The sequence below is a fragment of the Haliotis rubra genome, unplaced genomic scaffold, assembly GCF_003918875.1.
Source record: "Haliotis rubra isolate DU_JTF1 unplaced genomic scaffold, ASM391887v1 Scf1796, whole genome shotgun sequence".
In the NCBI taxonomy this organism is placed as follows: Eukaryota; Metazoa; Mollusca; class Gastropoda; order Lepetellida; family Haliotidae; genus Haliotis; species Haliotis rubra.
Window position 1 is genome coordinate 23,881 of NW_025765776.1, and position 16,706 is coordinate 40,586.

Here is a 16,706-nt window from a genome sequence, read left to right on the forward strand (position 1 = left end):
AAACATTCACACTTGGTGAAGCAAATGTTACCCAGTACAAACATTCACACTTGGTTCAGCAAGTGATCTTTACTCGATCACCAAGACTCACCCGTTTCTCAGTACTGTTGACACTGGTGTAATTAATGTTGACTGACTAACCTCATCCGGGACATTGTGAAGCATTGATTGTTTGTGTGTTTATTATGAGTTATTTACGTCAATCATCTTCTGATCACAAAGCGGCTTGTGTTTTGTAGATGGCGTGGTGGTGTGAGGTCCTCGAGCGACGTCATTGGGTCCTCGAGAGACGATCCATTGGTAGGCTAGTTGATTTAAACCTTGATTCATTACGTCAATGGTCCAGTATTTGACGGTAGGTGTACGTAATATGATAGAAACTTGCTAAAGTGACGTAAATAGACACTTCCTACTAAAGTAGTATTACGATTTGAACTTTGCCAGAAGCACGAATCACATGGTCCAGTATTGCAACATCCTTCCCCACTGCCACTTGATCCGAAGTAGATTTATAACTTCCAGAATACGTCGAGGACATTTAATTGATATCGCTTAATCTATGATTACGTGGGTTATTGTTGTGGCAATAAACCGGTGTCTTGTTCATAATCGAGCCTGGGCTTGCCAAACCAGTGGTTGATATTATGAAGAACGTACGGCGACATCGTGGTATGGTGCATGCAGTCAAGAAGCCAAGTCACCGAGCTTTTCACATAATAGCCGTCAAGCATCGTTGCTGGGAGTGGTGAGTGAGTGAGTTTAGTATTACGCCGCACTCAGCAATATCCTAGTTATATGTCGGTGGTCTGTAAATAATCGAGTCTGGACCAGACACTCCAGGGATCAACAGTATGAACATCGATCTACGCAATTGGGATACGATGACATGTGTCAACCAAGCCAGCGAGCCTGACCACCCGATCTCGTTAGTCGCCTCTTACGACAATTCAATTCTAACACGGACCTTAACGGGTTCGTTACTGGGGACCAATTCTTGTCGGCAAACCTAACTTGATCATGCACTAAAACTAAGTCCTGATTATAAATCACTAAAAACAACGTTGAGTTTTTTATTCAAATTGTCTCGTCACACGTTTCTTAAATTAATCAAAACTCTACAATGGAAAACAACAATATAGACTTCCAATATAAATCAGTACAATTGATACAAAGCATTCTTTCCTGTATGAAAATGGACACAGTGAAGATCAATATATGTGAAAGCATCTATCTTTCATAGAAACATTTAAAATTTGGCATGAAGAGGAATGTAATTATAAAAAACTGAAATCACGCCATCAACGTTTCTCTTGGAGAGCCTCATCAAAGTATTCCTTCCAAATCAGGCCTCTTCAAACACAAACATGTATCTTTACCAATGTAGATTACGATAAAGAATCCTTATTCTGATCAGCTATTAATAGTGTTACATATATTATATTTAGGATTACACTTTATTAGTTAAGTTCAGATTCTAGTACTTTTGTTGGGTTGAGTCCCATCCGGGATTCGAACCCACACCCTCAGAGTCAGGCACCTAATCGCCAGCACACAAAGTCAGCCGTCTAACCCGCTCAGCCAGCGTGGCTTGTGTGATGGTGATTAGGTACCTGACTCTGGGGTGTGGGTTCGAATGCCGGATTCCAACAAAAGTAATAGAATATGACTTTACTAAGAAAGTGTAATCACAAATATAACATATGCTACATTTGACCACTTTCTAAAAACATTGTGTATCGTATTAAAGGTGTTCACGCATAACAATGCTTTTGAAATTACATTTATGGAAAAGATGACTTATGATGTCTCGGAAAATAATCTCAGTGTATTGAAACATAAAAGTACACTTATGATTATCTTTCCAGATATGTTAGCTTTCTTCTCTTAAACCTTCTCCTGAACGTTATAGGGGCGGTCGGGTAGCCCAGTGGTCAAAGCGTTCGTTCGTCACGCCGATGACCCGGTTTCGATTCCCCCCATGGGTACAATGTGTGAAGCCCATATCTGGAGTCAAACGCCGTGATATTCCTGGAATATTGATAAAAGTGACATAACACTCACTCCCTCACTGACTGTCTGTCATATCTGTTCATATCGGTGTTCCAATGGTTTAACATGTTTTCAGGTACAGAAATATGTATATCGTTTATTATATATGAACATGACCCTATGATCACAAGCCAGAAGATGCAGCAGTCGATGCACCATGGCGGTGTCTTCTATTTGGAATAACTTACAAAATACATACAACAATATTTTGTTTCGTTACGAAGAAATGTAATCCTGCTACATTTCTATATGAAGATGCCGCAACTACAAACACAAGTTAGATGGAAGACAGTGTAATTGTATGATAAAATGGATAAATATAAGTTGTAAAGCTTGTTTACCAATCCCAATTCATTTTCATGAATATAAATATGTTTAAAACAGATGGATAAATCGGAACATTTGGATTAAGATTCCACCTCCTATTCCGTACTTTCGGAATACCATGAGAGGTGCGCATGCGCATAGGAATCACATCAGTACGCATGTTTATAGGAATCGGTTAGTATCAGAAGTTTTCGACTGAGTTGAATATTGTGAATATCTTCAGTGTTTTGGTGTTTCGAAGGAAATGCTACGAGGATAGTGTGCAAGAAGTTCTTCAGAGGCGGTTCACTGAGTTTTATGGACAGTGTTATCGAAGTTTAGCTACTAAGCTATCTGACCTATACGGCCGCGGGTCGTGGTCTGTTCGCCTGAATTTACCAATATGGCAATGCCCCCCGCGGGGAGACAAAGAATTGGGCGATGAGGTCGTGAAGACGACACGCCACAGTATTTTGAACTGGCAGATACATTGGCATCTCCAAAAGTGGATAACAGTGCTCCCGCTGGAGAGAAACTGGCAATAACCTGAGAACAGCGGAATTTTCAGGTGTAGGCGCTACTGGAAGTAGTCAAAGTGCCAAAGTTATTTCTATCAGAGAATTGTCGGCTCTTATTGGGCAACTGAATGCAAGCACCTTTGGAATGAAGCACGCTCCTCTTTTTTATAAGAGATTGGCTAAAGGGAGCTTCGGTGGATTAGTTGAACTTGATCAGTTATGTACAGATGATCTAATTTGGTGGATAGAGAATGCAGGAAATTCCCCTCAGCTCATACAGCTCAGACTTAACAAATGTCAGATGACTGGTCTTCAAAAAGAACAGGAGTGGATGAGTGATCATTGTGAGAACAGGACAGGATGTCTGTGGACCAAGGAAGAAAGTGACAAAACACATATACTCTTTGGAACTTTTTGCTGCTTTTCTAACTTTGCAATCATTGTGCTCACAACAACAGAATGTGCATATAAGACTTTTAATTGACAACACTACAGCAGTATCTTACATTAACAATATGGGAGACCGTTATGTATCATGGTGCCCCGACCCAGGGGCAGTAGCTGTGGATGCATTTTCCTCGTTCTGGGGACAATCTTACGAATATATGTTCTGCCCTTTCAGTTTTATCGGAGGGGTTCTGCAGAAAATAAAACAGGAAGAGGCCGAAGTGTTGATTATAGCTCTAGTATGGCCAACACAGTTTTCGTTCAGCAGGCTGCTGAACTTACTGACTGACTGTCCAGGGCTGCTCCCAAAGTCAAAATACCTTCTAAGGTTAGCAAACCAACCCGACAGGCAACATCCACTCCAAGGAAAGCTGAAACTTGCAGCATTCAGACTATCAGGGAAGAACTACAGGGTCAAAGAATACAGGAACCAGTTGCAGACATTATTCTGCAATCATAGACAATATGGGACATATTTCCGCAAGTGGTTGTTATTTTGCAATGCAAAGGACACTAGTCCCATTTCACCACCTCTGAGCGAAGGACTAAAATTTCTGCAGGAACTCTTTGCTCAAGGACTAAGCTATTCTGCTGTTAATACTGCACGGTCTGCTTTATCAACAATACCATTGGTTGACAATGTAAAATTTGGACAACATCCAATGGTGATCAGATTCATGAAGGGCATTTTCAATCTTCGACCCGCATTGCCAAGATACAATGTGACATGGAATGTGTCTGTTGTGCTGCAGTATTTGAGAGACCTTACAGAGGACAACTTGAAAAGCGTAATTTTAAAACTTGCTATGCTGATGGTTTTGTTATCAGGGCAACGCCTTCAATCTCTGTTTAGGTATGGTGACTTGCTCAAACAATCTAGACCTGGATACCACCAAAGTGAATTGACACTTACAGGATTTCCTGACCCTCGCCTGTGTGTGGTCCGCAATCTGCAACGGTATTTAGCTCGGATTGAACCCATTAGGGGTGAAGAGGCTGCACTTTTTGTTAGTTTTCATAAACCCCATCGAAGAGTGTCTAAAGGTACTCTGTCCAGATGGATCAGGATTGTGCTATCACAGGCTGGTATAGACTTAGCCATCTTTGAGCCACACAGTATTAGATCTGCATCAACCAATGCAGCATCACGGGCCAATGTCCCTTTGCAAACAATAATTAGGACTGCGGGATGGAGCAGTGACTGTGTGTTCAAGAAATGTTATGAAAACCAGTAGCAAATGGAGGACAGTTCAGTGAAGCCATCCTAAATCATGTGCCAAGGTAGAAGTTGTTTGTAGAATACCAGGTTTAAACATTTTCACTTTACATGATAACTGTACCATGTGCCAAACTTTGTAGCTATTCCATGTGCCAATACAGTTGTGTTACTAAAACTGTTATGATGTCAGTTTTGTTCTTACTTGTTACGTCAGAAAATATGGTTTTGCTCTAAAAATCTCATGGTATTCCGAAAGTACGGAATAGGGAGGTGTAATTAAAAAAATAAACGAGACTTACCTGTAAGTTGAAGTTTGATATAAATTCCACCGACCTATGAAGTACTGAGGGATAACATGCCCTCCCATCCCATCCCTATTGGCTCATGCAAACCATATTTTCACTTTAAAAGCTGGTTCCTATGCGCATGCGCACCTCTCATGTTATCCCTCTGTACTTCATAGGTCGGTGGAATTTATATCAAACTTCAACTTACAGGTAAGTCTCGTTTAATTTTTAAATTTACACGGTACAATTGATAAGCAGGTATCCCTGAGAGAGTTGGTGCTCTTGAGTCTGTTTCGGACTGCTTCCCCATAGGACGATTCCGCCGGACCCCAGGAGCTGTTTGGTCTCACGGACTTTCTGAGACGCTGAAATATTGAAGCATGACAAAATACAAGCTTTAAAGGAGAGGAGATAACAGAGTCGAAGAAATCTTAACATTCCGTGTCTTTGGGTATAATGGGGTAGCCCAGTAGTTAAAGAGCTCGCTCGTCACGCCAAAGACCCGGGTTCGATTCCCCACATGGGTACGTTATTTGAAGCCCATTTCTGGTATCTCCCGCTTTGATGTTGCTGGAATATTGCTAAAGCAGCGTAAAACCAAAACACACTCACTCACTTTGGATATGAATTCAATCGTGCATGCATATTTATATAGTATAATATACATCGCTTCCAAAAACTAGAATTAACCACTATTCGCACTGTACAACATCGATGTGAGTTGCGTCCTTGAGCACATCGGAAAATTATGACTGTGTGTTCCCTATTCTGATTCGGAACTGAGTCATCTTAGATCAATATTTTCAAAGGCTTCTTAAATCCGCCGATTCTCAGACGTATCTTGACAAATACCTGCAATAGGGTCCCCTCCTCCTTGTAAATGGTCAGAAACATCCCGACCACCAATGGAATGCAGGGAATGGTTGCTAGGCACCAACCAATGGTAGCAGCGTATTTGGGATAAACATAATTGCCGTAGGTTGGCGGCTCATAGCGGGCCAGAGTAGATATGAATATTATCTGAAAAATAAGAATAAAGGAACATTTGTATTTTTGGATCATCAACATTTATAAACTAATTCATGTGCTTGAAATAGCTGTGCATTTATTTTAAATGTTCTATGTCGAATTAATATCAGGAATCTGTTGACTTTTGACAAGGATATATTCAATAGAAACCAAATGAACATCGGATTTTACGAATGCGTGTTTAAGAAGCCACGTATAGGATTACAAAACACTTTCTCAAATCGTCTAATAAGCGTTATTGAATGTAAAACGAAAGCAAAATATGATCCAACAACGAGTATGTCAGAATTCCTTACACATAAATATAAATATGAAAATGTTCAAGACAATAATATTACATCTAAGATCATTGTTGTGTCATAACCAAACGAAGCGTTTTCAAGTGTCTGATCCAGACTCGAATGTTAACGGAGTGCCGTCGTATGGCCGGAGTAGAGCCCTTCGCGTAGAAACGAAGAAAAAATATTACTTTTTCATGAAATTTGTGTTGAGTGGAAGGTGATAACGGAAGAGTAGGACAGACACTCCATTTTCATGAATGGCTGGTGTCGTCCCTGATTTTCAGTGATCCATTCACATAATAACCACTGCTATTAATGTTTTGCTTTTTACGCTTAGTGGGATCTTTTTCGTCGGATAATTATTACTGATTGAACTTAACGTTGAAATTCTGAAATTTTGAAATGGAGTGTGCCTCCTTTGGTTCATTCCCAAATACATCAGTTCAATAAAAAATGAAGAGGGACGAGAAATAATGTATTTCAAATTCCCAAATCACCAAAACCCAGCGGTTCATCACCAGACCTATCTTTTTATCAGTTAACAAACAAACCGATAGTGCAGCATCCTTTTAAAAGTCAAACTGTGCATCAAGTATTAAATCGATTACAGTGGCCATTTTTTCCTGTCTGGTATTTAACACCTTATGAAAACGTTTCCTACCGTACTTAATGTTATCAGACCCGTGAAAATCCTAGTTAGAACTGATCTTTAGCAACCTATGCTTGTGGTAAGAGGCGTGTGACGGGATGGGTGATCAGGCTGCCTGAAACATGTCATCGTATCCCAATTGCGCAGAATGATGGTCATGTTGATGACCACTGGCTTGTCTGGTCCAGACCTGATTATTTACAGACCGCTGCCATAAGCTGGAAATTGCTGAGGGTGACGTCAAAACAAACAAACAAACAAACAAAAATTAATGTCATGAGCATCGGCCGAAGACCCATTCTTATGTCGGGGCGTGATACATCCTGAGATGCATGAACAAGGAGGGTGACAGAAAATATTACGGAAGATGATTACCAGAAGCAGTGCAGGTGTGATGAAACACCATGAAACTTTGAAGAACAATGGGACTGGCCTCCCCGTCATCATCTCGACATCCTCGCTGACACGATTCACACCTGAAACAGAAATAGTGTTTAATTAGCTCCACACCCATTTGACAGTGGTTTTGAAACCTTAACAATTGACTTGCCTCTGAGTGTGTCTGTGATAGGTAATCTATAAACACATGATAGTGTTTGTTTGATGTTTAACGCCAGTAAAATGTCGGGTCTGGACCAGGCAATGCAATGACTGCATCATAAACATCGATCTACGCAACTTGTCTACGATGACATGCATCAACCAAGTCAGCGAGCCTGACCACCCCATCTCGTCAGCCCTCTGTCACAAGAAGCATGAGTTGCACATGGTTGTCATGAAGTGCAATTGTTAAGAAAACGTTTCCTATTCTCGCGGTACTTACGGGTATCGGCTGAAAAAATATCACAAACAATTCTTATCGTATGAATGCTTGTAGTTTTAAATGAAGGTCCTTCTCCTCTAACATCTGCATCTATCAGCTGCTAGATCCATCAGGTGAATTACCACTTGTGATCCCGGTGATAAACAATATTATAAGGAAGTCACGTTATGGAGTGTATGGAAGAGCAATCCCGCAAAGGCGGGGAAAAGTTATGATATGTCCAAGTTTGTATAAACTCACCAATATTCGTGACATTGCAAGATTTTGCTCACTCACAGACTTGGGCTACTTCCTATAGTTACTGGTCGGTGATGTAAACAATCGCTAAGCGTCCCCCATTGGCGATCTCGGTAGAAAACGTGTTTACCGCGAGAATAGGAAACAGGACAGAATTTATAATAGACACTGCTCTATTCAGAGGTTTGATAAAGTAAGGGTGCGCACCCCACCTTTTCTCAATAGTGTGCACCCCACCTTTTCTCAATAGTGTGCACCTCCCCTTTCTCAAAAAACTGTATCCGCCCCTGATATTAAATATGTTGCCTCAGAGTGAGTGATGTTGGTTTTACGACGCTTTTAGACACATTTCAGCAATATCTGATATCACTATGATAATAAAAATCGGCTTCACACTTTGTACCATTTGTGGAATCGAACCAGGGCTGTCCCGTCTGTCCCTGTGACCAAAATAATTAAAATGTTAATCATAGTAATACTTAACACTAGTATCATCACTGACAATCGTCCCTATCGAGTTCCAATCTAAATGTCAGGAATCTTGCGGTAAAAGAGGGACCATTTCTGCGCCTTTAGGATCTGTGACTAACCGTATATCCATCCCAGAATGATGCACTCCAGAAGACCGACCAGGATGAGGAATATGGTTACGAAGTACCAATCAACCAGTTGGAAAACATACATTCCGCCCTAAAAGTAGAAATCCTAAGTTTATACGAGAAACGCTTAAAGAAATGATGCTTATAATTATGGTTAAGAAACATAACATTTTCTCATTTTCTCATTTGATCAGTATTGACATGTCACGTGATCAGTATTGACTTGTCATGTCATCAGTATTTACATGTCATGTGGTCAATATTGACATGTCATGTGATCAGTATTGACTTGTCATATGTGATCAGTATTTGGTCTTCGAATACTGTCTATATACTCCGAAACGTGTTCCTCGTAAAAAAAGGTCGACGTTAAACTCTCTTCATGTTACTTGTCATGTGATCAATATTGAGACATAACATGATCACTTGTCACTTCGTCTGCGAAAAACACCTGCAACATGGCGACTGCCAGTGACAACACACGGTTCTCTGTCATCTAGTAATATCAGGGAAAACAGTGACAAAAAACGAAACTCAGTATTTTATTTCGTCATTACAAAACTATTGATTACTATTAGCGAGGTCACTATGCGAAAACGAAACAATATGCCAAGAGCTATGCCAGGCGCGTAGCAAGCCAATGTTTTTCTGTAAGCTTGATAGGATGCAAAACTTTATTATTTATATAGTATTGAGGGTTTGCCCAACCTTTTTAGCAACAGTCATGTGTAAGCCCGGGCTTTTCTATAATGGTACTTACGCCCCTGTAAGCAAGCTAACGTATCAACCAGAACAACCTTCTTTTTGTGTATACCTTTACATGCTGTCATTGGTGTTTCTGAGTCAAGACCAACATATCAGTTAACAAACCTCAGTAGCGAATATCAGACCCAGCAGAAAGGCAGCAAGACAATACCCAGCGTTAACGCATAATCTCCATCTCATCAGTGACGGGAAATAGTCCATTATGGCCGATATCACAGTCTCCACCATTGTAAACTATAGAATAAAACACTGAAAATTATTTTGTAATAATATTAAAATATTTAAAGACAAAGATCGACGAGAAGGAAGTACCGTTGTTCACTCACAACAGAACAGCACGTAAATATGTCATATTCAACATAAACCAAACTCGGTTCAGTACATCCAGACACCTGTAAGATGTGTCTGGACATGCCGAAAGACAATATCGCATTGACCGACCCCCACCCTAATATCACCCTACCCCCGTCTGAGGGTACGGTAGAAGTACCTGAATTGGAATAAACGAAAGGCGTATACAGTTATAAAACTAATGTCATTGCCAGAACTTACAACTGACAATAGAACCAATAAATAAGAAACTGTTTTAACGTTTATTTTAGCATCGCTGCATTCAATAAATATAACTAAAAAAATCCCGATGAATTTATGACGATAAGAAGTTGCCATAAAATCACAAAATTAACTTTTTTTTCTCTCTCTTTTTGTCTGGAGAGTGATTTTCAAAAAAAATAATAATAACTTCGTCAATTATCTGCTTTCGTGGTTCTAATTGAGATATATCTTGCAGGATATCGTGTTATGTTGCAAACTGAATATTTATGAATATACCTATGGAATATTTGAACATTGAATCTAATATTATGAGAATTTGAGTAAATCATAGAATCTCACCGCTGAATCCAGCGTCAAAAGAATGAGCATAATGAAGAAGAAGAAGCTCCATAGCTGAGGAACCGGAAGTTGGGCTAAGGCTTCCGGGTAAATAACGAAGCCTAATCCAGGCCCTGGAACAGATAACAATGTCATGGTTTAGAGTGTAAATGGGACCGAGACGAGGCTTGGTTAGAGTGCAAAGACCGATAAAACTGGTCTGAATCTAAATTATAACATTTGAACTTCACTATATATGGTCAAATACCCTGTCCTTTTTTGGTTTCCACAGAAGCGATATCATCATTTTGATCCGTTAACAGTACCAATATATTGTCATATAATCCTGAACTTGACAATGTACACATCACAATGGACCAGAAATAGGACCTTGACTCGAACTCCATATATAAGACGATGGAACTTTCAGGTCTTGATGAATTCCTGATCGACATTGTGGTCTAATAGTCACTCCGCAAGTCTCGAAATACGGGTAACTATATCTAGTAAAAAAATGCAGTTCTACAAAATTTAAAAATATTTCGTAGTTCAAGGGAATCACCACTGGATGTAGCTATCCTCTTCATTTGAAGAAGCGGCATTAATCCATGACTGACACATACTAATACATAAAAGAAAGATTTATTGAAATACCACAGGACACAACATATGTGATCTGACACATACCACAGGACACAACATATGTGATCTGACACATACCACAGGACACAACATCTGTGATCAGACACATACCACAGGACACAACATCTGTGATCTGACACATACCACAGGACACAACATATGACACAAACATACCAGAGGACAAGATGTGAACAGACACATACTACAACATCATACCACAGGACACAACATATGTGAACAGACACATACCAGAGGACACAACATATGTGATCAGACACATACCACAGGACACAACATCTGTGAACAGACACATACCAGAGGACACAACATCTGTGATCAGACACATACCACAGGACACAACATCTGTGATCAGACACATACCACAGGACACAACATATGTGATCAGACACATACCAGAGGACACAACATATGTGAACAGACACATACCAGAGGACACAACATCTGTGATCAGACACATACCAGAGGACACAACATCTGTGACATAGACACATACCACAGGACACAACATATGTGAACAGACACATACCAGAGGACACAACATCTGTGAACAGACACACCAACATCTGTGAACAGACACATACCACAGGACACAACATCTGTGAACAGACACATACCAGAGGACACAACATCTGTGATCAGACACATACCACAGGACACAACATCTGTGATCAGACACATACCACAGGACACCAGAGGACACACATACCACAGGACACACATATACCAGAGGACACTACATATGTAACAGACACATACCAGAGGACATAACATATGTGATCAGACACAAATCACAGGACACAACATCTGTGATCAGATACATACCACAGGACACAGCATCTGTGATCAGATACATACCACTGGACACAACATATGTGATCTGACACATACCAGAGGACACAACATCTGTGATCGGACACATACCAGAGGACAACATACCAAAGGACACAACATATGTGATCAGATACATGTCACTGGACACGACATATGTTAACAGACACATACCAGAGAACACAACACAAGGGAACAGATGTATTCTTGAGGATAACACAAGTAAACAGATACGTACCAGAGGACACAACATCTGTGATGGGCACATCTGCTTCATAAGCCATGAATCCAAGAACGGAGAAGACACCAACACCAGCAAACAGACTCGTTCCTCCACATACGAATGTACAGATGACTGCATTCCTTTAGAGGAAAGTTTACGTTTGTTGTGACATTGGGATAACTAATAATGATGATACAGAAGGTTCACACCAAGGCAGGAGCTGGAATATTGCAAGGTAAGTTCCTGACCTGAGACAGTTGGTATGGAAGGTGTTGTAGCTTGCCATCGTGATGAGACTTCCCCACGCTGGACCAAGGGAAAAGAACACCTGTGCACACGCCTCCAGCCACACCTGGATCCAGGATGATACAGAACACTTCACAGTAAAATATTCACACCTTTCCATTACCTTCCCAGGGCCTAGATTTTCGAAGCTCTCTTAGCGCCAAGATAGTCGTAAGTGCCATACATTAACATTAACTCACAACTATCTTAGCGCTAAGAGAGCGTCGAAAATCTAGGCCTTGGTTGCAATGTTCTAAGACATTCTATATTGACGTATTTGAATCGTATTTAAACTTGGGATCGGTTATTTAAATGATTTACAGTCTGGACCAGACAATCCAGTGATCAACATCATAAGTATCCATCTACGCAGTTGGGATACGATGACCCGTGTCAATCAAGTCACCGAGTCTGACCACCTGATCCCGTTATTCGCCTCTTACTACAAGCATGGGTGACCGAAGATCAATTCTAACCCTGATCTTCACGGGTTGGTGGAATTTTAAGAAGTCGTCGAACATCAATCTGCTGATGGTACTGATGTTGGTGTGAAAATTATTATCTCCCTAAATCCCCTAAATTTACTCAAAATATTTCTTCTGTTGGTTGTTTAACGTCGCACTTAGCAATATTCCAGTTATATGACGGCGGTTTTTAGATAGTCGAGTCTGGACCGGACGATCCAGTGATCCTTGTAATGAGCAGAGATCTACGCAACTGAGATACGATGACACGTGGCAACCAAGTCAGCCACCCGATCTCGTCTGTCGCCTCTTACGACAACCATGGGTTGCTGAATATCAATTCTAACCCGGATTAGACAATTCTTCACGGGTCTAAAGTAACTAAAGATAACTAACCTCTATGTTGAGAATTTTGCTGAAATTCGGTGAAATGTAGAACAGAGCGCCGGCTGGTCCTCCAGGTAAAGTCAGCCCGCGGATACAGAGGATGATGAGGAACACATAAGGTAGAGTGGCAGTAACATAGACAGCCTACAATGAAGCAATGGTCTGACCATATTCGTGCAGTAAAATACTATGTGTGTCTATACTACATGTATGGTTATCACATATAATTTCAGAGAAGTGAGTGCTGATACAGCAGTTTTCCATTAACAAGTCTTTGGTTATGATAACGACTTCGTTACTGACACAGTGTAACTACAGAAATTGACATGCATACCACTTCCTTGTTCGCAACAACGTCGTTATTGACACAGTGCTGATACAGAGGTTTCACACTGAGTGCTATTGCGTTCCTATGATGATGATGATGATGATGATGATGATGATGATGATGATGATGATGATGATGATGATGATGATGATGGTGATGATGATGATGGATGATAATGGCGTATTCGCATACGTTACAACAGGGATACAGACAACGGTCGAAGAGGAACATGTTTTTAACATGCTTCAATATTCAAACCGCTTTTTACACAGTTCGTCAATTTTACTTATAGATTTTAAGTCAAATTACACAAAGTATGAAACTTTAACAGTTGTGAGATGGATACAGTAATACACATAGGGCAACTTCATTCTAGCACAAATTGGGAACTTCAAACAAGTAAGACCATCAAATAGGATCTTATAACAAAACACATATTATACGAAATCTGTTCCGGAAAGGAATCCACGCTGATTATCAGAATGAAGTCTGTGACACGCGGTCTCACCTTGCCAACTGATCTGATGCCTTTGATGATACAGCCGAATATCAGCAGGTATATGGCAAACAGACACAGAGCCAGTTCCCATTTGACTGTCCCCACTTGGTCCAAACCTGGGCTAATGCTGAGGGCCTTGTATCTGAAGAAGGAGCAAACAAGGTGAGCAGAACTTGACAATGGCGCACCTGTTGTCTTTAATTAGAAAATTAAACGAGACTTACCTGTAAGTTGAAGTTCGATTCTAATTCTGTCAACCAATCCTTAGTGCTGAGGGGTCACATGAGATTGCAAGTGCGCCTGCGCGAGATCAGTCTTTAACAGTATGTACATGAAGATGAGAGGGGTCACATTGGTGGGAACCCAACGGGAGGGCATGTGACCCCTCAGCACTAAGGATTGGTTGGCAGAATTAGAATCGAACTTCAACTTACAGGTAAGTCTCGTATAATTTTCTAATTCTACCAACCAATCCCGTGCCAACGGGATCCCATCAGATATTCAAAGCCATCTTAATGTACATACTAACAGCAGTGAAATAAAAACCAACTTCAATGCAATTCATGTATTACAAAAATGATAAACAACCATGTAAACCTTACAAATTGTTGGTTAGGTTAAAACTTTAACCTCTTATATGAAAAACATTTCATATCAACTGCAGTAAATGTATCGGTACATATTTGAAACAAAAAACACATGAAATTTGTCATCATGAAAAATGTTCATTTCTTTAACTTTTCCTGTGATAAAACAGTGTTTGCAAACAAAGTTGAGCATTCTGAGACAACAAGTTTTTTGTAATATTTCGCAAAAGTCTTTGCGGAAGCCCAACCTGCTCTGTCGAGGATCTGATGCACAGGCACATTGAGTTTACTGGCAGCCGACACACTTGCTGCCCTGGTACTATGAGGTCCATACATTGTAGTGTCTATTCCAGCACTGTTAAGTCCTGTTTTTGTCCAACGACTAATAGTGTCCCTGGATACTCGTTTAACACAAGTGATGAACAATCACCTCTGAGAGAGTCAGTACATGAAATGTATTCATTGAGCGGTGTGATGGGACACAAACGTCTGTCAGGGGCGTAAGCCCGTATTTTCAGTGAAGCAAAAACATTACCAGGTTTAGACTGCTTGACATGATCCTTCAATAAGAACTCAACTAAAGAACAACTAGATGAAATATTCATAGATTCCAAGTCCAATAAATGCAACGTTTGTCCTCTGTGGGCAGTAACAACTGACAAAAGTAAAACAAGTTTGATAGATAGTTGTTTCAAAGTTAACTTTTTAACTGGAGAGAATTTACGAAGGTATTCAAGAAGTACATTGACATCCCAAACATCTTGATCTTTGGGTGTCGGGGGTTTCTGCTGAAAAACTCCTCTCATAAATCTTTCACTAAAGGGTGATCACCCCCTGACTCAATGGTGCTATCTATAATAGCGGACAACGCACATCTAGCCGTGTTAAAGGCACTATAACCTAAACCACGTTGAAACAACTCACATAAAAATTTCAACACATATCTTATATCCACAGAAAATGGATCACGTTTCCTCTGATCACAAAAGGGGAACCACTTGTCCCAAAACACTTGATATTGCCGTCTGGTAGACTTTCTCCAGGAATCCCACAGGAGGTTCCTGATTCCTTCAGAAAATCCTCTCTGCTCCCAGTGAGTCCAGACACGGGAAACGCTGCTAATCTCAGGTGGGTCAGATTCGGATGACCTGTCGCATCCCACGGAAGACTCAGTCTGCTTCTTGCTGTCGTTATCTCGACAGGCCTGTCAACAAGAAGATTCATTAAACTTGTGAACCATGATCGTGTAGGCCATATTGGGGCAACTATAATACCTTTTGCTTTATCAAACATGATTTTTTGTAAGCATTTTGCAATCAAACAAAAGGGTGGGAAACAATAGAATGTTCCGCCACTCCAGGCCATAGTAAATGCGTCAGTATGAAAGGCATCTGGATCAAACGTCCAAGAGACATATATAGGCAACTTCTTGTTATCTCGAGGCAAACAAATCAATTTCTGGTTTTAAAGAACATAAATCAAGTATTTTGTCAAAAGTTTTTGAATCTAGAGTCCATTCTGTTCTGTCAGAGAAATTTCCGCATGGGTATTTCTACTTCCTGGTATGTGTGTTATTGTTAAGTCAATATTGTTCTGAATGCAAACTTGCCAAATTTGTTTCTGTCAAAACATTGCAAGTTTCAGACTTAATACCACCCATTTCTCTGACGTAAACAACAGCTGTATTGTCGTCACATTGAACATGTTCTTTTTTGTTGACTAATTTCTTATGAAAACATTGGAGGCCGAACAATATTGCTTTCATTTCTAGAACATTAATGTGTGCTTGTTTCCCAATTTCATTCCATCTACCATTTGCTTTCATTTCTTCTAGACATGCTCCCCAGCCGTCCATACTAGCATCTGTTTGCATACAACGGTCAGGATTGAAGGTTTTCAATGTTTGCTCAGAGCCTAGTACATGTCCTAGCCACCAAGTGATTTCACTTTTTGATTCATTACTCAAGGTCATGTTTGATTCGTCATTCCAGTTCCTTAATCTTAAAGCTACAATTTTATCCTTTTCGATGGCCCTGACATGGAGTTTTCCAAACTTTACAGCTGGTAGAGAAGCTATCAGTTTACCAATTAACATAGCAACCTTCCTAATCTTATAGCCTTTGTTTTTCAACAAGTCTCGAGCAATTTCTTGAATATTAATTGCTTAATCATTGTCCACAGAGATTGTCATTTTGACAGAATCAAACCACAAACCAAGGAATTTTATTTTCTGTGATGGTTCTAGTTGTGATTTTTCCTTGTTGACAGTAAAGCCTAAATCTGTAAACTGATCTGCTGTCTTAACAGCGGCATTTCTACATTCTGCTATTGTTCTGTCCGCAACAAAACTGCCATCTATA

The 16,706-nt window shown here is 40.3% G+C and overlaps 1 protein-coding gene across 1 annotated transcript in view; it reads right to left on the minus strand.

The window, feature by feature from the left end:
* The window catches only part of LOC124273313 (sodium- and chloride-dependent glycine transporter 2-like), a 44,399-nt gene that overhangs the window by 11,346 nt on the left and 16,347 nt on the right, over positions 1-16,706 (minus strand). The window contains exons 5-14 of the mRNA XM_046708552.1: positions 13,769-13,901; positions 12,942-13,076; positions 12,045-12,148; positions 11,812-11,936; positions 10,104-10,216; positions 9,315-9,443; positions 8,436-8,535; positions 7,161-7,261; positions 5,679-5,846; positions 5,072-5,191 (exon numbers count right to left, since the gene is read on the minus strand). Coding sequence (XP_046564508.1) covers positions 5,072-5,191; positions 5,679-5,846; positions 7,161-7,261; positions 8,436-8,535; positions 9,315-9,443; positions 10,104-10,216; positions 11,812-11,936; positions 12,045-12,148; positions 12,942-13,076; positions 13,769-13,901 — 1,228 coding nt within the window. The remainder of the gene's footprint in view (positions 1-5,071; positions 5,192-5,678; positions 5,847-7,160; positions 7,262-8,435; positions 8,536-9,314; positions 9,444-10,103; positions 10,217-11,811; positions 11,937-12,044; positions 12,149-12,941; positions 13,077-13,768; positions 13,902-16,706) is intronic.